The sequence below is a fragment of the Glycine max genome, chromosome 10, assembly GCF_000004515.6.
Source record: "Glycine max cultivar Williams 82 chromosome 10, Glycine_max_v4.0, whole genome shotgun sequence".
NCBI lineage: Eukaryota > Viridiplantae > Streptophyta > Magnoliopsida > Fabales > Fabaceae > Glycine > Glycine max.
In genome coordinates, this window is record NC_038246.2 from 35,135,526 (window position 1) to 35,158,167 (window position 22,642).

General features: G+C 32.9%; 1 protein-coding gene and 1 pseudogene across 1 annotated transcript; one reads left to right on the plus strand and one right to left on the minus strand.

Moving 5' to 3' along the window:
- Window positions 1-4,741: 4,741 nt before the first annotated feature.
- Window positions 4,742-9,168, plus strand: LOC100787170 (uncharacterized; annotated as a pseudogene).
- An 8,051-nt stretch (window positions 9,169-17,219) lies between these two features.
- Window positions 17,220-20,188, minus strand: LOC100787698 (uncharacterized). The gene has a single exon (XM_003535210.5). It carries the CDS (start codon window positions 19,513-19,515, stop codon window positions 17,542-17,544), a length of 1,974 nt encoding a protein of 657 aa, XP_003535258.1. The 5' UTR covers window positions 19,516-20,188; the 3' UTR covers window positions 17,220-17,541.
- Between the last annotated feature and the right edge of the window lie 2,454 nt (window positions 20,189-22,642).

The following is a 22,642-nucleotide window of genomic DNA, read 5'->3' on the forward strand; positions in this document are numbered from 1 at the left end:
GCAAATCAGTTTCTTCCAACAATACTTCATCATGAGAGGGTGGACGGGAGAACTTCATTCCAAAACCTTTGGAAGGGTTTATGTTATCTTTGAACAGATTGACCAAAGGAGTGGGAGCCTTATTGTTGTCTAGTTGCGGTGATGACTTAGAGCCATAGGAGTGAGATGAATCATCATTAGTAGTTGAATCATTGTCCCCTAAGGTGCAAGAAACCTCTGGGGAAGATTCAGATTCAGCACTGTATTCCGACAAATTATCAAACACTTGGTGTGCGACATCATCAGTTTTTGCAGAACTTGACCTTGCCTTTTTTACGAGCACCTTGCCTACAAGATTATCCTATGAAGCAGTATAAGCATTCTGATTTGCTTGGACAACATCCAAGAAACCAGCCAGACCAGAAGTAGCAGATGTTTGGGATTTACCTGAACCTGAGGTAGTACCCTTCACCATAGTTTGCTTTGCAGCTGAGTGCGATTGACGACCTTTGTTCTTCCCCATCAGGAGCAATTCAAGCTGGCTATTGCAGGTAGTAACGAACTACTTCATAGCCCAAGATGAGAAAAAGTGATAGGACACGCGATTGGAAAAAACAAGGAAAAGCTTTGGAGACCGAGGCAGTCAGAACTCCCAAGGATCGAAGAAGGAACCCTAGCGTTTGTAGAGAGTTAGTGGCCAAGCCACTGGGCAGCACCCAAGGACGGAAGGAACCCAGGTTTTCAATATGAGGGTGGGTGATATTTTTACAATGTAATTACTTCCTTCGAAGTATTATTAATTCTGGTTGAAGTAGTGATTTCCAAAATCGAACCTTTGGTTAAGCAAGGCTCTTTTGGCTGAGCGAGAAGTATTATTCTAGTTGAACTGGATACTCTTGTCAAGCGATAATGCATTCCAAAGGGTTATTTTGGTTTAGCGGAAAACTCTTGCTAAGTGAGAATTTAACCCAAAAATTGTATTAGTTAAGTGAGAACATTCCTTGTTAAGTGAGAAACAGGTCAAAGAACATAAGACTCTGTACTTGGTTGTTAGTGCAATTTAGGAGCGCTAAGCGAGATAGGGTCTTCAATGAGCAAGGATCCCTAGAACAACACAATAGGTGTAACTCATTTCCATTCATGTAATTTAGGTGGCACTTGTTTAGGTTATTTTTGTTTTCATTTTCACATAAAATAAAAAATCAGAGAGAAAATATATTTAGTTTGACATTTTCATTTTCAAGTTTAGAAAGCAAACTCAGTATTTTCAAAAATATTGAAAATAATAAATTGTCGTTTTTTATGTTTTCAAGTAAAATGAAAATATGGTGGCACACAATGTAATTTTCAACGCATTGTTTATGCCTTTTTGTGGATTATCCTTCTCTCCTCCACTGTGTCAGCCTCTCCATCTCAACGTCTCCCAGCAATTGTACCCACCTCTATTGTATGTCATCTCTGACCAATCGCCACCATCACTCCGTCGTTGCATTCTTTCTCCACCGCCGCACACACTCCTTTTCCTTCGCCACCACTCATGACTCATTCTTTCCTCTTGACGACTACAAGCCACCGCTCAAGAACGCGTTTGGGGTTTTCCTCCACCACCGCTCATATTCCCGTCGAACACCGCCACCTCCAATGGCTCCACTAGCTTCTATCCAAACTCTTTTTCATTGGAATGAAGAACACGTCTTGTGTGATGGCTTCACAGGTGTGGTAGCAGGGATGGTTTATGTGCCTACTATAAGAAATGATTCTAATTTGTGTTGATATTTTGTTTTGATTTTGATCAGATTTGGTTTCTCCAATAGTTGCTGATAACGTGTTTGGTGAAATGCCTCAATCAGGTTTTCAATGTTTTCATATTTTGAAAATAGAAGATAACAATTCAAAATAAACATGTTTTTTAATCTTAAAAATTTGAAAATGAAAATTATTTTCAAAAAATAAAAATAAAAAACAAGGACTCAAAACAAGTTTTACCTTATGTTTCATGTTTCAAAGCAAGCTGTTGAGGATATATATGCACAAATACATAAATGTTTCCATTGGGGAAATGAGGAAAGTAACACCTCTAAATTTTGAAGGGTTTTTAAGTATGAATGTAAGACATGTAAAAGACATAAGGCACCCGCTTTGGTGATAGAGGAGGTTTTGTCACTTCTTGTCCCAACCATTTTAATTGGGATTGTTAAGTGTTCACATGTCCAACAAAGATACACGTCAATATTATCACATGGAACATGGGTATCACATGAATGTGTAATTTATAGAAACAAAAATGAGAAAGCCACATTTATAAATAAAATCAATGGCTGCGGAGACTCTTGGCATTTTGAACCGCTCAACATCCACTAATCCAATAATGACCAACATGTAAGTGTATAAACAGTTGCATTTCCAAGAAATTTAATTTTCAAATTTTAAAAATTTTAACTAACAGTTTTTTACAGACATAATGTCGTCAGAAGACCTCTTTGACATCACAACAACTGACAAGAATCCCCAAGTTATGGCATCAAAAAGACAAATATTCTAAAGAAAAAATTATAAATTATGTTCCTTTATTTTTCTCAGAATTAGATTTTGGTTTCTTTTGTAATTTAAGTCACGAATTTAGTTCTCTAATTTTTTGCAATCCCGTTATTTCAGTTCTTAATTCTAAAATTGGACATTGACTACTACTTGTCAACGTTGGCTGTTATGTGTCACTTTTTATTGGACTCTAATTTCATGCACCTAATTAACGCCAGCCTCCAATAAAATCGCAACATATGGCAGTCAACATCTAATAATAACGCAACATGTGGCGGTCAAAGTAAGCAATTAACATTCAACGTCCAATTTCTGAATTGGAAACTGAAATAATGGGATTACAAAAAACTAGGGGACTAAATTCGTGAATTAAATTATAGGGAGACTAAACTTGTGAATTAAATTATAGGGGGACTAAATTCATGAATTAAATTATAAAAGAATCAAAATTGAATTCTAAGACAAATAGGAAAACCAAATTTACAATTTTGTCTATTCTAAAACTCTTTTCGTCCATTGATGTCTTAGGACTGGGACATCTGTACCCATTTGGCCTAGGACCTCTAGGTCATACCTAGGAGATCTATGCGACCTCAACTTGATTGATCAAATAAGTATTGACCCTCAAAGAATTCACAGACTTATCGAAGGAGATAGGATTAAATTTGTCTTAATCAATTCTTGAAAGATAGTATTATCAAGTAAATATTGGATTGACATCACATTAAGAATGAGATAAGACACATGATCTTTATGACCTAATAAAATAAAATCTATATAAAGTCTTATAAATGGGAATGCCTATGAAATTCCTATTATGTCCATGCTTTACATGCTGACACGTGGAACATTTGTTGGTTTTTTGGGTATTTCCTCGTGACACTTCCCTTTCTGTTGGTTGCTCCACATGCCTTCTTCTCCAGCCTTCTCTCGTCATGTCCTCACCAACTTGAACCTGCTTCCTCCGTTTGCGTCATGTCCTCACCAACTTGAACCTGCTTCCTCCGTTTGCTTTCTTTCTTCTTCATTTTTGTAGTCCGTCTCTTCCATCTTCACTTCCAGTTTTTGCTTTTGTTTTCTGTTGAGTTTTCCAGCTGCTGAGGTTTTCCATTTTGTGTTTGCCACACGAATAAAGGTTTTACTTTTGGTGTTGTGCATTTTTTTTTTCAGGGTCAAGGTTTTACTTTTCTTTTCTGTTATGCATGTTTCCTTGATAATTTATAGTTCTTTGTTTCGTGTTTCTGCTTTCTTACTGATTTTTCCACTTTGTTTTTGGTTCCTTTTTTATCTTCCCGCTTACCAGGCTATCGACGAAGAAGCATCCAGCAGGCAAGCTTTTTTCCCTTTTGCTGTTGTGCATGTTTGTTTCGTTACTATTTGTCTCTATTTGCAAGGTTTTAATTTTGTTTGTTGTTATGCATGTTTTCTTCTTAACTAATAGTTATTTTTTCTTATTGACTTTCCCACTTTGTTTTTGGTTCCTTTTTTATTTCCCGCTTACCAGGCTATCGACGAAGAAGCATCCAGTAGGCAAGTTTTTTTTCCCTTTTGCTGTTATGCATGTTTGTTTTGTTACTATTTGTCTCTATTTGCAAGGTTTTAATTTTGTTTGTTGTTATGCATGTTTTCTTCTTAACTAATAGTTATTTTTTCCGATTGTGACATTGATCTTGGCTGCCTGATATGGTATTTAAGAATGGAACTCTGCATGCTTTACTTTTTCAATAATATCTCTCTTTTCTTTTTCTTGGCTGATATATTGTCTGTCTCATATTTATTATTTTTTAATAGTAATGATTTTTAGACACTCCATTCTCCTTAATTTTATTTTTTTTACAACCATTCTCCTTAAAATGTTAGTCAATATCTTTCATTTTTCATTATTGTTGTATCACATAATATCATCTTTCATAGTTATGTTTTTCTCTCTGTCAAAAACATGATCGTTAATATTGTTATAGATCTCTGTTTAAAAAATAATATTTTGTTTGCTTTCAATAAATGAGCAAAACATAGACATAGAGTTTTTTTTAAGATACATATAAAATTAATTCAAATTACATAACTTTTTGTGAGCTGATTGAACTTGGCTGCATATTGTTTCTAAGTATAATTTCCAGCCATATGGGCGAGACTTTGAAGGTGGAAAAGCCACTGGGATTTTATATCAAGCCAGCATAATTGGATCCTAAGTATAATATTTCAGATTTTGTAGGTGGGGTCACTTTTGCTTCTACAGCAACTGGCTATGATAATGCAACTTCAGATGTGCTGGTAATTCATTTCCTTTTCAAGAATGGAACTATGCATGCTTTACTTTTTCAATAATATCTCTCTTTTCTTTTTCTTGGCTGATATATTGTCTGTCTCAGATTTATTATTAATAAAGGTAATAATTACTACACTTTACTTTTTCATCTTTATCTACTTTTCTTGCTTAGTTGTTGGGATAGAATTGGCACGTTCACATGGCACACGGTTTCTCTCATCCTATTGCATCTATATATCAAAGCATGATCGACTCATTCTTCCTATCATCACTGCCCGTTTTCTAAATCTCATTCTTCACCTGCAACTATTTGGATTGCTGATTTTCGGTACATTCTCCACTTTTTAGAGTTTATTTTTTCCCTTCCCAATTGTTGATATGAATTATCATTTATTATTGTCCAGAAGTTGATAATTTTGTCATGTCCATTTTGCAGTTAATACCATATTGATATTGGCGCATTTCTTTGAGAAGGTTACTAATTCATTGACAAAGGCAAAAATGTTGGGAATTTTCAAGGAGAAGTTGGTTAAAGCACCCAAAGAACTGAACAGTCCAGCTTCTTTGAATTCATGCACTAAGCCTAAGCCAAGTCATGAAATCCTGAAGGATTTCATGCCCTGTAATTCCTCCAATGCTTTCTCCATGTGCTTTGGGAATGATGCTTTGCTAGCCTATTCCCCTTCAAACAAGCCCTCCATTCATCATAGGTATACTTAATTTAATTGCCTTTGAGATACGAATGAATCTATTGTTATAATCAGTACATTCCCTTTTCAAATTTCATGGTTGATAGGTTAATAAATCCATTGTTTGTGAAACGGATTTATGAATGATTAAGTTGTATTGCTAATACAAAAGAAAAAATGTGTCACAGGTTGTTTAGTGGTTTGGATAACATATACTGTGTCTATCAAATGGAACAAATGAGGCCATGTTTATCACTAAAGCGTATCGAACTCTTCGCGACAGGGGTCCATACCCTGCTGATCAGGTCCTCAAGGAACTCGAAGGCAGTTTTGGATTTGTAATCTATGACAACAAGGATGGAACAATTTTTGTAGCATCTGTAAGTCTCTAATTTCTCAATCTATGCTTGGCAATGTGTGGTTTGGCAATGTGTAAATGGTGTTATTAATCTTTCTGGGACTGATTATTAATTTGTTTGTTTGAGCAGGGTTCTAATGGCCAGATTGGGCTCTACTGGGGTGTTGCAATTGATAGTTCCATAGTTATTTCTGAAAATATGGAGCATATAAAAGCAAGTTGTGCTAAATCATTTGCACCATTTCCATCTGGTATATAAATTTGAAGCTTTGATTTTAAACCACCATTCAAATTACTAATTCTTTTTAGAGTAACTAATAAGTATAAGATAATGGAAAAAAAAATAAATGTGGCATAATAGAAAAAGTAAAATACATTTCAAAGGGTAACTTGTGTATAGAATTTAACGCTTTACTGGTGTTTTTGTTTGGAATGGTCAGTAGATGAAAGCCTGAAACATCCATTCTCTTTTCTTTTTCTTGGCTGATATATTATTATTATTATTATTATTATTATTATTATTATTATTATTATTATTATTATTATTATTATTATTATTATTATTATTATTATTATGTAGGCTCTGTTCTTCTATAGTTTCTTAGTTTGTTTTAAAACAAGTGTTTATCCCTAAATTTCAATTTTTTAAAACAAGTGCAGAAAATAAATTGTTGCTTTGTTGAGTGGATGTGCAACTGGAGGTGCAATATGAGCAAAAGGTAACTCTTTTTTCTTTCATTTTTTATCATTTTTATCATATTTTTCTTTCTCTTATATGTTACAAATGATAGGCATACATGACATTTCAATAATAAAGGTAATGATTACTACACTTTACTTTTTCATCTTTATCTACTTTTCTTGCTCAGTTGTTAGGATAGAATTGGCATGTTGACATGGCACACAGTTTCTCTCATCCTATTGCATCTATATATCAAAGCATGATCGACTCATTCTTCCTATCATCATTGCCCGATGTAGCATATTTGTTGGTGAATGCACTTTGAATTGGAATCAAGCTCTACCAAACGTCAAGTCTGAGAACAATGTCAAACATGGGCATAATAGGAATCAAAAACCAAACATACACCACCTTTCCTTTGTAAGTTTTCCTGCCACTTTCTAATTCTGTCCCCTCTTATCTCTTGATGTTCTTGCAATTTGCTTGGGATTATTGATATATATTTTTTTGGTATAATTATGTTTTTCAGGCTGGATTGCTCAGTGCATTCATTATTAAGGAGTTCTATTTTTTTGGTATAATCAATTTTGTATTTTCCCTTTTAATTTTTAAAAAATGAAACAAAACAAAAAACACCTTAAGGGTCATTTAATGGAGAAATTGTGATTGTTGATTGATATTTACTATTTACCATGAGATGAATGATTCGTTGGTGGATAAATACTCTGTTCATTTAACTCAACTTGAATTATCTATTATGAGATAATTTTCTTCTTTTTTATTGATTATTATATTATATTTATTTGCTATTTGGACTGGATGCAGAGCCAAAATGCATTTACTAGATCACGGGGTGGTCTTCCAATTGGAGATGGAATATCTTTGAAATCTAGTGTGCATCCTGTTGCAGATATTCCACTACATGATTAGTTTTCTTGTGGAAATGACTATGCCTTAAAGGTTTTGTCCTGAATTTTTGTGTGTTTGTGGCATTATAAAATTGATTTTTCACATCTGTGACAATGTCACCTTTGTTTTAATCAATTTTATATCTACATTAACAGGTAAGAAAACCAAATACTATCACAAAACAAAGAGAGAGCTGGACAGATGAAGAACATAAGAAGTTCCTTGAAGCCTTAAAGCTATATGGAAGGGCCTAGAGACGGATTGAAGGTCACACACACACACACAAATTAGTGAATCAAGGAGTATGGTCTAAGTTCTTGGATCCTTTTATTTTCACCACAGAACATGTTGGTACAAAGACTATTTTTCATATTCGAAGTCATGCTCAGAAGTTTTTTTTCTAAGGTTTATTGTTATATTCTAGTACCCATGATTTACCATGTTTTCAATACAGTACTGAGTCACACATGAGTTAAAATTGTGACGACCTTATATGATGCAAAAGTGCAAATTTCCTTAAGGGTGAAGTTGAAGGGTTCACCTTATATCAACTCTTTAACTCAGTTGTTTAATTTCATGCAGATTCTTCGATTAAAGTCACACACTCATCTTAGTTTTGAACTGTTTTATTCTCTGCTTTGTAGTTGAGTTCTTCAATGTTAATGTCAAATTTTCAATCAGAATTTGTCCTTTTAATTTGTTTTTGGCCTGATAAGCTGATGTTCGATAGCACATTTGGTACTGGCATGGAGCTTTCATCTAATTTTAACTATTGTTTTTAGCAAATGGTTTACAGAAATATCAGAAAATATATTTAGATAACTCATTTTAAAAACTACTAATGACTTTTCTCATCCTACATTTTGTAAGGAAACAGATTGATGGCCAATTGAAATAGTTATATGTTGAAGCCTTGAAGGTATCTAACATACAAAGCTAGCATCCAAAATAATAGAATGAAAGAAAAACTTTCAGATGGTTCATCTTACTGAAATCAAAATCCCTCCAAGGAAAAAAATAAAGGTTCTACTCCAAGAAATATGATAGAACTTAACATGGTTTATGATAAAATCTAAGCTGAGAATGGGTTTTCAGAGCTATCAACTACTGAAAGACAAGAAATTAATTCAGATGAAGAAAGCCAAACTAATTGGTATGCTTGATGAGGTATGTGTTGTTCACTTTGATTGCAGTGTGTGTGGTTCCACTTCTCATATGTTTTCTACTCGGAAGCTAATAGTAGTTCTAACTTTCAAATTTTGGAAGTAATTTCTTACTTCTCCTCGAGTTTTCAAACATACTATTATTGTAGTAGTATTGTTTTTGGCTTGCTACTACATGTGTTGGAGCACATATTATATAGCTTTATCTTATATAATGATTAATGAATATAAATTTAGAAAGATTATGAATGGATAATGGTCTTAAATTGCATGGTTGTGGTTGATTGCAGTTAATAAAATATTTGTGATAGTTGAATTAATGAATAGTTTATTGATGTGATTTTATTTTTCTTTCTTGAAGGTGGAGCAAAGGTACAAGCAGTACCAACAGCAGATGGAGATAGTGGTTTTATCATTTGATGTTTGAACTATGAAGAAGATTGCTTTGGAGGGAAAATGGAAGGTTCGCGGCTCAAATATGTTGACCATCATCTTCGGCAACAGCGAGCACTTCCTCTCCTCACTCTACAACTGCTTATGAGAGTATCAACATGTAAAACCCAAAGAGGTTCGCTGCACAATTGAAAAGTGAGCAATGTGGTAGCAATATGCTACCACTCGCTGTTTCTGAGTCCCCCACAATTTCTTCTTAGTCCCCTGCTATTATATGGGGGAGTGGTGAACAATTGTAGTGTAAAGAAAGAAGAAATTACCCTGCATAGAACCATTTGAGCTCTAAGGTAGCTTAGGATTTGAAAGTATATGATTGAGGTCGTATATTATTTTTGTAAGTTCTAAAGGTGGGATAGATGGATTGTTGTCATAAATTTTATTTTGGTAAAAGATACCAATATATCTCCGATTGAACAATATGTTGTGGTATTTTACATATCCTCCACTATAGAAACCAGAACCAGTTGTGATTTAATATTTTTCTGTTTAAGTAAGTACAATGGTCTTTTTGTGATTGCACATTTGAAACCAAAAATAATCTAGAAAAATGAAATAAATGAAAGTAAAGTGCAAAAATGTTATTACAGAATTTTTTTTTCTTTTCATAAGGAATGAAAGCAATGCATGAAGAGTTGTGTGTTTGAAAGTTGAAACCATACTTGATACAAGTAGAAACAAGCACAGAATCAACTCATTTGCCAATATGTGAAAAAAATAGAAAATAGAGGTACAAGTAAGCTCATGTATGTTTACTAAACATACCATTCTTCACGCGTATCCCATTTGCCATTGTGTATTCACTCGCATCAAAGAGGCACAAAGTTTTTCACTTTTGATTAGTTTTTCATATGACATAAGTTAACTTATTTTCTATTATTAAATTCACAATACTTTACCCAGTTACAATAACTAACACATAACACATGGCAGGGCTCAAAGCTCATGATTAATGAATCATTACCTGAAATACAACAAATTAAAGAAAGCTCAAAGCTGATGATTAACTAAGACTTGAATGTATTAGTTTCTTTTTTATTTAATTTTATGTGCCACAAGCAGCTCTAAATAATCAAAAGAATTCCCATATATGAAATTATAATGTCACGGTGGTTAACTCAAGGCTAAACTGTCAGAATTTTTTAATCCTGATAAATTTATATATTTATATATAAAATAAAAATTGAGAAAGGCCTGGTTGCTTGTGTAATCTATTATATTTTATTGTTGTTGTTATTATTATTATTATTATTATTATTATTATTATTAATCCAAACTGAGGACGGGTTTTTGGAGTTAGCTCACCCTCGCGGGATCGTGATCCTTTGTCCCGTCCATTCTAGCACGTGTGTCGCCTAGGGCATTTCATTTTTTGTTTTCTTTGGCATTCTTTCTTCAAGGTTGTCCTAAGTATTGCTTTAGAATTCTATTTAATTTTATTTTTGTTATTATTATTATTATTATGTAGGCTCTAGCTGAAGGCCCTTTTTATATTGTGATGACAGGAGTTGACACTGATTTAAATTAATTTATTTTCTAAATGTATTTTTGTAGTTTTTAAAAAAAAATTAAAAATTGCTTTTCAAAATTAAGTAGTTTCTAATTAAACATAAGTCTTAAAAAATTATTAATTATGAATTTTAATTGCCATTGCATTCTTTTGACCAACTTTTCTTATAATATTGTTAATTATATTTAATAGAATTTTAAGTTTTTAATAATTATTATGAACATGAAAGATGATAAATGTTTGTAGAGGGGGGCAACTTCAAACTTTTTATTTTTTGGTGTATAATGGTCAGAGGTTAAAATCTATGATCACATCCATATTACTCAAAATTTTAATCATTAGATTGACCCTAATATGTCTAAAAAAAAGATTGACCCTAATAATTACAGTTAAACCTTTTAATTCGTATTTGAAATTGTTTATTTTATACATAAAAATTTCGTTTCGGCAGTGTATTTTTAAAAACATTTGGAAACAAAGTAATTATTTTAAGAAAGAAAATTATTAGGAAACGCATTTAATGGCGTAAGTAGAGATTTAAGAATCCAATTTAGTTTAAGTCTATTACAGTACTCTATACTAGTATATGATTTTAATATTTTACAGGGACTTCCCTAGCCAAAATACCGTGTCAGGCGTTGCTGATAAGTCATAAGTGTAAATTTAGGTATCAAAAAGGTTTATAATAACAACTCTCACATATATGCTTAATGATCTAATTGAGTTAGACTATTAAATGTTTGATTTTATGTTAGAGAATTGATTATGAGACTAGTATTAATTTTATATAAATTTTCACATGTTTAGGTGTTTGGAGGTTTGGTTTTATGGGGAAATTTTTTTAGAATATAATATTATTGCTTTAATATAAAAACAGAAAAAAAAAAAATTTCAAATTAAAAGGACGATTTGACTCATTTAAGGTAGAACGTTTATCCCCTACTCCTCATTGTGCCCAAAACATTCCCTTCCTCTTCTCTATGCATTTCTGTCTCCATTTCCGGTATCAACTCTCACCATTCACTTCGTGTTTGATTTCTAACAGGTGAAGTATTAAAGAGCTTTCTTTCCAGGTTTGACAAAGATTGTTTCTTGTTTATCGTTCTTTTTCTCTTTGGTTGTTGTCATTCTGACCTGCGTGTTTATTTGGGAAGAGTCATTTGTGTGTGACTTGGGTGGACACATGTGTGAGTTAAATGGTTGTGGTCGTGTTTGAAAAAAGAATTTTGTTGGAGATAAGGGGAAAAGCATACACACATTCTAGAGAGAAAATGAAAGGCACGTTAAAAAATTTTATTGATCACACAGTCACTTGTGTTCCCTGTGTTACACATAGGTATCTATACACAAGTCACGTATATCAAGTCACATAATAGAAACTATTGAGTCAACCACTCTAACAAATAGTGTTAACTACTTATTAGAAAAATTATACTTTTCCATATACCTAATAGAAACTATTGAGTCAAACACTTACTATTGTTTCAAATTTAGGCAAATTTGTTTTCATGCTCTAAATAATGTGGTTAAATCTATCATAAATAATGGTTAACCTTTTATCATTTATGATTAATTCTAATCCTTCTAATATTATTGCTCAAAAATTACATGTGAACTTAATTTTCTTTTACTGCATGCCTGAAAAATTGAACTCGTATGAGCCAAACTTGTGTCATGTCATAATTCTACTTGTACAAAGGGAATCATAGAAGCTACAATTACAAGTTAGTTATGTCCAACACTATGGTTACTTTAGTAACTTAAATTTTTACATTCAATTGGATTTCATTTCACATCCATCTTTGAGTAAAAATTACTGAAAATAACAATCCTAAATGATTTGATAAAGCCACCCGAAAATATGACTTGAAAAATCACTCTAATACCCAACCGAAAATATGACTTGAAAAGTCACTCTAATAGTCAACCGAAAATTATAAGCGACAGAAAGAAAGAGGGAGAAGTTTGCTGGAAATGCATCGGCTGAAATATGGGAGGGAGAAAGAAAAGTTGAGTAAATGTTTCTCAACTGGGACAAGAAAAAATGAAGAAAAAGGCTCTCTATATATAGGGAGTGAAACACTATTCAAGTGTTTACTATAAGCGATGTGTGACTTGAAGTTTTCTTTTCTTTTCTTTTTCAAACTTTCACTCATTGTCTCATTTGTTCTAACACATCTATATACAAAACCAATTAAATATAATGGTATCATGGTTTACACTTATTTGGCAAATTTAACACCTACTTTGTTATTGGTATCCATTACATAAAACCCTACTCCTATTAGGATTGTTTCAACAAACCTATTCATGAAGACATTGTTCTTTGAACTTGCAGACAAATTGAATCTCGCAACCTTGTTGCATTTATGCTCCTAAAGTCACTACTAGAAATCAATGTTTTTACGACAACCATTTTACGACGGTTCTTTTAGAACCGCCTTAGAAAATGAACCGGTGACATTTTTGTAATTATTTATTGAAAAAAACCTTGTACGACAGACATTCTAAGACGGTCATTGAAAACCACCTTAGAATGTGTGTTGGTCATAAATATTATGATGAGTTTTATTAAAACACCGTCGTTATCTCAATGGTCTTCACACTCTTTCATAAAGGTTGTGGTGTCCCTTGGCATTCAAAAGCGCCGAAAGAAAGAAACCTAACAATGCCATAGCATAATATGGTGTATTAAACCGTTAGAAAATAAACTTCTTAATATGGTATATTATTTATTATCTTCTTGCAAGATGATCAAAATAAAACTCCAGCTTCATTTTTTTTATTTTTTTTCTTTAATGTCTTTTTATACACCTTTCTTTTTTCTTTTTTGTTCTTGTTTACTTTGACTCTTGTCTCTTCTCCTTCTATAACACTTTACTAAGATAGATTTTCTTTTTAACCTTTCAGATCAAAGTAAAAGAAGTTGGAACTGATTAGGGCTAGGGTGATGTATGGTTACATAGTTGACATTTTCATACATTAAGCAAGTGCTTCACAAGATCAAAGTAAAAATTTGAGGAGTTTTGACCTTTGGACACAAGCTTGAAGCCACAAAATTCCATATGGTTAAGAATAAGAGATTTGTGTTTGTGATAATAATTATGAAAGGAGTTTTTTAACACAAGCAATTTGTTGTAATTTGTATCATAATATATGTAGTTACTTCTCATGAGAAAAATTTATAGAAAGTTTATTTTGATTTTATATTTACTTCAACTTTTTTGACAATGGCCGGATTATTATTTTTTAATTGAATAAGGTTTTTATGTTGTTGAATTTGACAATAATACATGTGTTGAATTATTTATGTTTTTTTATTTTATTTACTTGACTACTTAGTACTCTCTTTTATATCAACATTAATGTTTATTATGAATATGTTGTTTTATAACTATGACTAATTATGCATATTAAAAGGATTAATCACATTTTTTAGAATTTTATATTATGGGAACTTATATTCTTCATATTCGTATCATTGTTAAGTCAATAGCGATCATGGGTTAAGTTTGGTTCATTGATGGTTAACTCTAGTCCTAATATTATTACTCAAAAGTCACACTCGGTGAGATTTCCATTGGCTTATGCCTAAAATATTGAACTTGTATGAGCAAAACTTGTGTCATGTCATATAACGGAATAATCCCACATATACCAAGAGAATCAAACAAATTATATCTTTTAGTTATGCACAAAGTTAAGGTTACATTAGTAACTTAAGTAGTTACATTTGATTGAATTTCATTTTAAATCCAAAATTTCATTATAAACTACAAAAATGATGATCCTAAATGATTTCATTGATTTGATAAGTATATGATGCACATATTAACTCTTATTATTGTTTTAAATTTAGGCACACCATATAATGAAATTTTTTATTCATACTATGAATAAGGTGATTAAGTCATAAGAAATAAAGGTTATCTTTTTGTCATTAGTGGTTAACTCTAACTCTTCTAATATTATTACTCAAAAGTCACATGTGAATAAAAATTTGTTTATCTTATTCATCAAGGACTAAACTTATATGAAGAAAGCATGTATCATGCCATCTAAGAATAATTCAACCTCTATCATATGAGGATCACACAAGCTACATCTACTGGTTAGTTACTCGCAAAGTTAAGGTTACTATATTAAGTGGTTACATTATTCGATAAGAGTATAATACACATGTTAACTCTTAGTATTGTTTTAAATTTAGACACACCATAGGATAAAAATATGTATTCATGCTATGAATTAGATGGTTAAATCTATCATAAATAATGATTAACCTTTTATTATTTGTGATTAATTCTAACTCTTACAATATTGTCACTCAAAAGTCACATTCAAACATGATTTTCTTTGACTCATGCCCGAAGGATTGAACTTGTTTGAGCAAAGATTGTGTCATGTCATTTGAGAGAATAATTCTACTTGTACCAAGAAAATCATGCAAGTTATATTTACTAGTTAGTGATGCGCAAAATTAAGGTTACATTAGTAACTTAAGTGACTACATTTTATTGAATTTTATTTTACATCCAAACTTTAATTATAAACTACAAAAAAATATGATTCTAAATAATTTCATAAGTGTATAGTGCGCATATTAACTCTTAAGATTGTTTTAAATTTAAACACTTCGTATGATAAAATTTGTATTCATGTTATGAATAAGGTGGTTAAGTCTATAATAAATAAAGTTTATCATTTTGTCATTGGTGGTTAACTTTAACCCTTCTAATATTGTTACTCAAAAGTCACATGTTGACAAAAAAAATTTGTCCTATATATCAAGGACTGAACTTAAATGAAGAAAAGATGTGTCATATAATTTGAGAATAATTCAACCTCTATTATATGAGGATCACACAAGCTATATTTACTAGTTAGTTATGCCTAAAGTTAAGGTTGCTTTAATAACTTAAGTGATTATATTTTATTGAATTTCATTTTACATTCAAACTTTCATTAGAAACTATAAAAAAATGATGATTGTAAATGATTTGGAAAGTGTATTATGCACATGTTAACACTTACTATTGTTTCAAATTTAGGCAAATTTGTTTTCATGCTATAAATAATGTGGTTAAATCTATCATAAATAATGGTTAACCTTTTATCATTTATGGTTAATTCTAGTCCTTCTAATATTATTGCTCAAAAATTACATGTGAACTTAATTTTCTTTTACTGCATGCCTGAAAAATTGACCAAACTTGTGTCATGTCATAATTCTACTTGTACAAAGGGAATCATAGAAGCTACAATTACAAGTTAGTTATGTCCAACTCTATGGTTACTTTAGTAACTTAAATTTTTACATTCAATTGGATTTCATTTTACATCCATCTTTGAGTAAAAATTACTGAAAATAACAATCCTAAATGATTTGATAAGTGTATAATACACATAATAATTTTTACTTTTGTTTTAAATTTAGGTAAATTATATGATGAAAAATTATATTAATGCTAGAATAAGGTGATTATGTCAATCATAAATTATTGTTAACTTTGTCCATTAGTGGTTAATAATGTTATTGAGTGTCATATGCAGTTAAGTACATATGTAAACATGGTCAACTTTGAGTCACAAATGGTTATAAATAAATTTGACTAAATCAATTATCCGTGCTTGTGGTTAATAATATTTAACATGAGAAGATATAGACCAAAATAGATAAATCTAATCTCAAATCAAGTTTATATTGACACGAGATATTGCATTACATCATCATTGCTAATGTCTCAACATGTATTTGGATACATGACAATCCTGATTTTTTATTTCAACTAAAAATTTGTATATTCATGCAATTTTCATACTTCTCAAATAATAACACACACACACAAGATGCATACACACACTAGGATAGCTTATGCTAAATATAGACAAAACCCAACAAACCTTCATAAGTCATAATTCAGTCATTTTTCAATAAAAGACAGAATCATTGCAGAGGAGTGCATTGCAATCATATATAACCAAGACAGTCCAAAAAGAATAAGAAATAACCAGAAAGTAACCTGGTTTCGTAAATTGAAAGACAAAGAAAACACTTGTAAGTAAATAAAGCTTTTAAACACCGACTCTATAGGTAATAAACCTTTTATTTATCATTGCATGCTTTTATACACATAATGTTCTTAAAACATATATCATGTTTGTGAGCACCCAATTATGCATTTTTTTTTTTTACAAAAGTAGACACAATTTGCCCATGTCACTATGTTCGCACCACAAACATATTAATACCACAAGAAAATTTAACAATTTTTTTTATATTTAAACTTGAGTAAACTAATCATACTAACATGGTAGTATTATCCTTTTCCTCTCAGTCTTTTCATTCTTATTTTTAATTTCAAATTTTGTTATGTTTTTTATTTTTTATTATTAATTAGTTAAAATAATAAAAAATATATTTAAAATCAGCTAACCAGTTGGCTAATAGGGGTATAACATTATTTAGGCGTTTGTCTATATTTAAAATAATATATTTTGTTATGTTTGTCTATTATAAAGTCAAATTTGAAACAAACAAACTCATCAATCATAATGGTAATAATGCAACAATCAGGAGCATGTTTGGTTTTTAGTCCAACTTGCTATGCATGAATTACAAGACCAAATCCCATGGTCCACTACAAACTGAAAGCAAAAGAAAGGGTGGAGATGTTTTTGCAAATTTCATTTTGCCACCAGCGTCTGTTTGCAAGATATACCTGAACATGTACCAAAATACTTACTTACATCAGATTCATATGATCTACTACAACTAAAGAAAACAGAGAGAGATAAGTAAATATGTGTATAGCCTTATGTTGTATTGTGGAGTCCCAATAAATTAAACTCAGATACCTTACAATGACAAAAGAGTATTAAAAATAAATGGAATAACAAAGAATGAATAAAACTACAACATAGTCCTTTGCCACCGTTATTCTCATGTTGTAGTTGTTGACTTTCGATCCACCATACATATGGTTGTGGGTCGTCAGAGAAGGCTAGAACTGTCATCGGCGGAAGGAGTGCGGCGGCGGCTGCGGATGCGGTTCTTCTTTCCTTTAGGGTCACCGCCGCAACCAACATAGCACTCAACACCACAAATGTTACTAAAGCATGAGAACAAACCACTCCCACTCCCACTCCCAATACTCCCGCCGTCGGTGTGCCTCCGCGAGTGGCGGCTCGTCTTGGTGGTGCTCGTCGTTGGGTAGCTCGAGAGCTCACCGTGGTCGATCACCGGTGGCAGCTTTGTCTGCCACCTCTCCAACTTTGACTCCAGCCCCTCCATGCTCTCTGCGTCCAAGCTCCATCCTCCCACTGTTGAATTCTCTGCCTCATCGATCACTGGCTTTTGTGCGATCACCGCCGCCACCTCTGACGCTGACGGCCCCAACTCCGACTCCGTTATCACCACATGTCCCATGTTCGCCAAGTTTGACCTCCGTGGCGTCATGTACTCAAAACCCCCACCGTTGTTAACCTTCCCAAATGGATGCATTGGCGTCCCCCTTTGCGACCCGTTGAACCCCACCATCGGGTTGAACTTCGTTACCACCGGCGAGGCACGATACTGTAGCACCCCCACTGCCGGTGAGTTCCGAAATTGAGGCTTTGGAGTTGACATATACTGCGACATCGGAGAATTCTTAAATTGCAGCTTCGGCGAATTCATGTACTGCGGTGCTGGTGAGTTTTTAAATTGTGGTGCTGGAGAATTATTAAATTGTGGCACCGGAGAACTCTTATACTGCGGCATTGGAGAATTCTTAAACTGTGGTGGAAGAGAATTCTTAAATTGCGGCGTGGGAGAATTCTTAAATTGTGATGCAGGAGAATTCTTATAATGCGGTGTCGGAGAATTCATATACTGCGGTGTCGGAGAGTTCTTAAATTGTGGTTTCGACAAGTTCATATACTGTGGTGTCGGAGAATTCTTATATTGTGATGCCGGTGGGTTTTGAAACTGTGATTTTGGGGAGGCGCAAACTTCATATTGAACGTTGTTATTAACATGAATGTGTTCTTCTTCCTCCTTATCGTAGATGGAGTTAATGGTTGAATGTGCGTTCTCGTTATCATCATAGTGAACCTCCTCAACGACGTCGTTGTGGTTGTGGACAATATCATCGGGACTAGCTTTTCCGCTTTTAACCTTCCATGGCAAAATGGTCTCGCTGAGAACCGAATTTATTTCATTCACGCTACTCACAACAGAGCTACTCTTCTTGGTTTTCGTTTTCTTATTCTTCCCCTTCTTCCTCTTGACGCTAACCTCGGATCCCGAAATGGAAGAGTTGGCTCCTGCCACAGCTTGGTGGTGGCGCGCCACAACTTCAGTGGCACCGAGCATGGAGCTGGTCTCGCTCTTGGTTCGACGCAGCTCAGGCATCGGCGTGGCGCCAGCGGCGGCGGCACGGACACGGGGGCTGAGGTGGTTGTGGCTGTCATAAGCATCCTTCTCTCCCATCAAGTGGCGATACCCTACTGCGGAGGCATTGTGAGTGTAGAGCGGCATGCTGCGCATGGAGCTGTCGAGGACGGTGAAGCCGATGTTTAGAATCCCCTGCGGCCTGCCGGAGGGGCGGCGCATCTGGAGCGCAACAAAGCGCATGCCTAGCGGGGTGCGGTTGTTGTGGAAGGGTTTTGACGGTGGTGGGGCGAGGTTTCCAACGAGTACGCGGACGGTACCAACATGGATGTCCTTGAACCAATGTAGCGCGTAGATCTCGATCATGATAGCAGAGGTGTCTGAATAAAGAAACTCTTCATCAACGCGGAAAACGAACTTGTCGTTCCACGTTGGATGGGTGTGGCCCTCCGTGTCAACGCGCGTTGAGAGCTTCCGTTCTGGGTGAACCCATGAGACCGCATAGGTTCGCATGTTGCGACTCACTGGGGCCAGGTCTTGGGCTGAAATCACGTTCAGTTCCAGTAACTGGAACGGTGCCAAGATTTGAGACATCTTTTCTAATTTCTAAATGTATATATCAGTTGAAGGATATATGGATTAGGAATAAGATAGTTGGCGATGCAATGCACCCAATAAAATTGTTATTGGATGCATTGCATATTTGCATGGGAGAATGTGGTGGTTATTTGAGTTTATAGGATCGGACGTATTTTTTGTAGAGTTTGTCGGCGGTTTTGGAGCGTTTGAGAGGTCGAATCCAGGAGAAGGAGAAGATGGAAGAGATGCGGTTGCGGTTGCGAGTGCGGGAAGGGGTGGCACTCGCGGTGGTCGTGGAGGAGGGAGGGCTTGACATGAAGCGGAGGGGGAAAGGAAGAGGCAGAAACCTAAGCCCAAACAACACCAAATTAGAGAGGCCATTCATTTGTTTTCAAAGGTTGGTTCTTACCGTTGTTTTCGCTAAACTATCTTCCAAGCCAGATTGTATTACAGGGCCTCACCTTCCATTTTGGAATATGTTTCACTAACACCCAAACAATATTTGACCTCCATTACACACCCATGACCTGGAATAAAAAAAGTATTATTTTATTATTTAAGATTTTTTAATAAGAGAAAAAAAGTAAATAACTGATTTTTTTAAATGAAAAAAAAAATATATGAAAAGAGAGAAAAGGGGAAACATAAAAAAAAAAACCTAAATTCTCTTCTCTGTGCTTGGTCTTCTTCTCTCGCTTCTTCAACAACTGCTTCGTAGGGACACTCAAGAAAACTAATTTTAAAAAAATACTTACAACTATAACTATTTACATAAAAGTAGGTATAAAACTATAATCAATTTTATTATCTTTATCTAAAAATTATTTATAATTATAAAACTATAAATAAATTTTATAAAAATAAGTATTTCAAATAATTTATTTTTGGTCATCCATAACTAACTATATGATTGATTTTAGACATAACTTCTCATACAATTGGCTATATAACTAGTTTAACCGTAACTAGTTATATAATCATATTTTAAAAATAATAACTAGTTAATATTTTAAAAATTATAACTATAGTTACAACACCCACTTATAATATTTTAAAAACTAGCTGTAGTTATAATACCTACTTATAATTTAGTTATTTATAATATCCATTTATAATCTAATTATTTATTGGGTATGGTTATGGTTACGTAAATGAGCACTCCTACTCCTTCCGTTAAAGTTGAGGTGATTTTTTATGAGGCCTGCGCTTGCCACGCTTTTCCCATTTTTTTGGCATGTCGTTCTCACCGGCACTGAGGTGACATACGACAAGATGTTCGCGCTTTCCTTGCTTCTCCTCCGACATTTCATTGACACCGACGTTGAGGTGATTTATGATGAGGCAAGAGGTAGGTGTTCTGCAACTGTCGTTGATTGTGTATTTTGTTCTCTCTCTGACCCGATGCTCAACAGTTTCTCCTCCACACTGGATTGAAGGTGAACGCTGCTTATCTTATCTACTACTTAGTTATATTTATGGGTTGCGTCATATTTTCTGCATCCTATTTTTTTGAGAAATCTTGTATTTCTACATAATCATCATAGTTTTTGCTTGTTGAATGACATAAGGTGGAAAAATTGTTTGTTCCTGATCATTTTTATGTACTTTAAAGGTTTTGGGATAGATTACCCTGCTTCATCATTGTTTTCTGTCCGATTGTTAGTTTTGCATATTCTAAGATAAAAGATTTTCTCCATTGGGTCTATATGTGTATAATATACATTTCATTTTGCATGTGTAGGTACACTCCCCTAGGCCTCAGGAACATCTCTTTGGAGATATGCAAAGAGAGTGCTACCTTGAAAGTGAACATATTTTTTGATAACGAGGATTCCTTAAGTTGCTCCAACTTTGTTTAGCTCGATTGACTATCTTTCTCAAGAAATTTGGAATCAATTGTGGGCACTGAATTCGAAATTGAATTTTATATGCCACGTGAAACAAAACTTTACTTGATGATTATTCTCTATAAGAATTTCTAATTTACTTATAAAAATTTCATGCTTAAAGACATGAAAATTTAACAAGATTTAATAAATTCTCTTTCAAAAATATTCGATTAACCACACCAAACTAACAATTAACAACATATTTACACTATGCTAACCATGAGGTAAATTTGTGAAAATAACACATAATCCATTATTATAACGATTTAACCATTTCACAACAAATAACTAATCATGAAATTTTGAAACTGAATTGTATATGTCACGTGAAATAAAATTTTACACGGTGATTGTTTTATATAAGAATTTTTAATTTACTTAAAGTAAAATAATCCTTAAAGAAATCAAAGTTTATCATTTAATAAATTTTATTTCAAAAATATTTGGTTAAGCACACTAAACTGATAATTAACAACATATTTACACTAAGCTAACCAATAAATAAATTTATGAAAATAACACCTAACCCATTTATCTAAAGATTTAATTGTTTCACAACAACGTCTCAACCACTAAAATCTGAAACTATGTCATGAGAAATGAACCTTTACGCTGTGAATATTTTATATAAAAATTGTCATTTACTTATAGAAAAATTATACTTAAAAGACATGAAAATTTAAAAATATATAATAAATTATTTCTATGAAAAAAAATTAATTAACCATACTAAACTAATCATTAACAACATATTTGCACTAAGTTAACCACGAGATAAATTTCCAAAAATAACACCTAACCCATTGGTATGACAATTTAATAGTTTTACAACAAATAGTTAACCATGAAAATTTTGAAATGAGTTTTATGTCATGTGAAACGAAACTTAACTTATTGATTATTTTATACAAGAATTTTTATTTATTTATAGAAAAATCATACTTAAACTAAAGACATGAAAATTTATCAATATTTAATAAATTCTTTCAAAAATATTTGGTAAACCACCACAAACTAATAGTTTACAACTTATATACGAATTCATATAAAGATTTAACCTTTTTCACAACAAACAATTAACCATTAATATTTGAAATATAATTTTTCATGTTATGCGGAATGAAACTTACTTGAAAATTATTTTATATAAGTTCTGAAGAGACTTTACTATTCAAAATTAACATGAACCTCTACATGCCAATTTTCTCAAAATATGAATTTTAACTAATTTTTATGGGTAGTTAACTAATTTA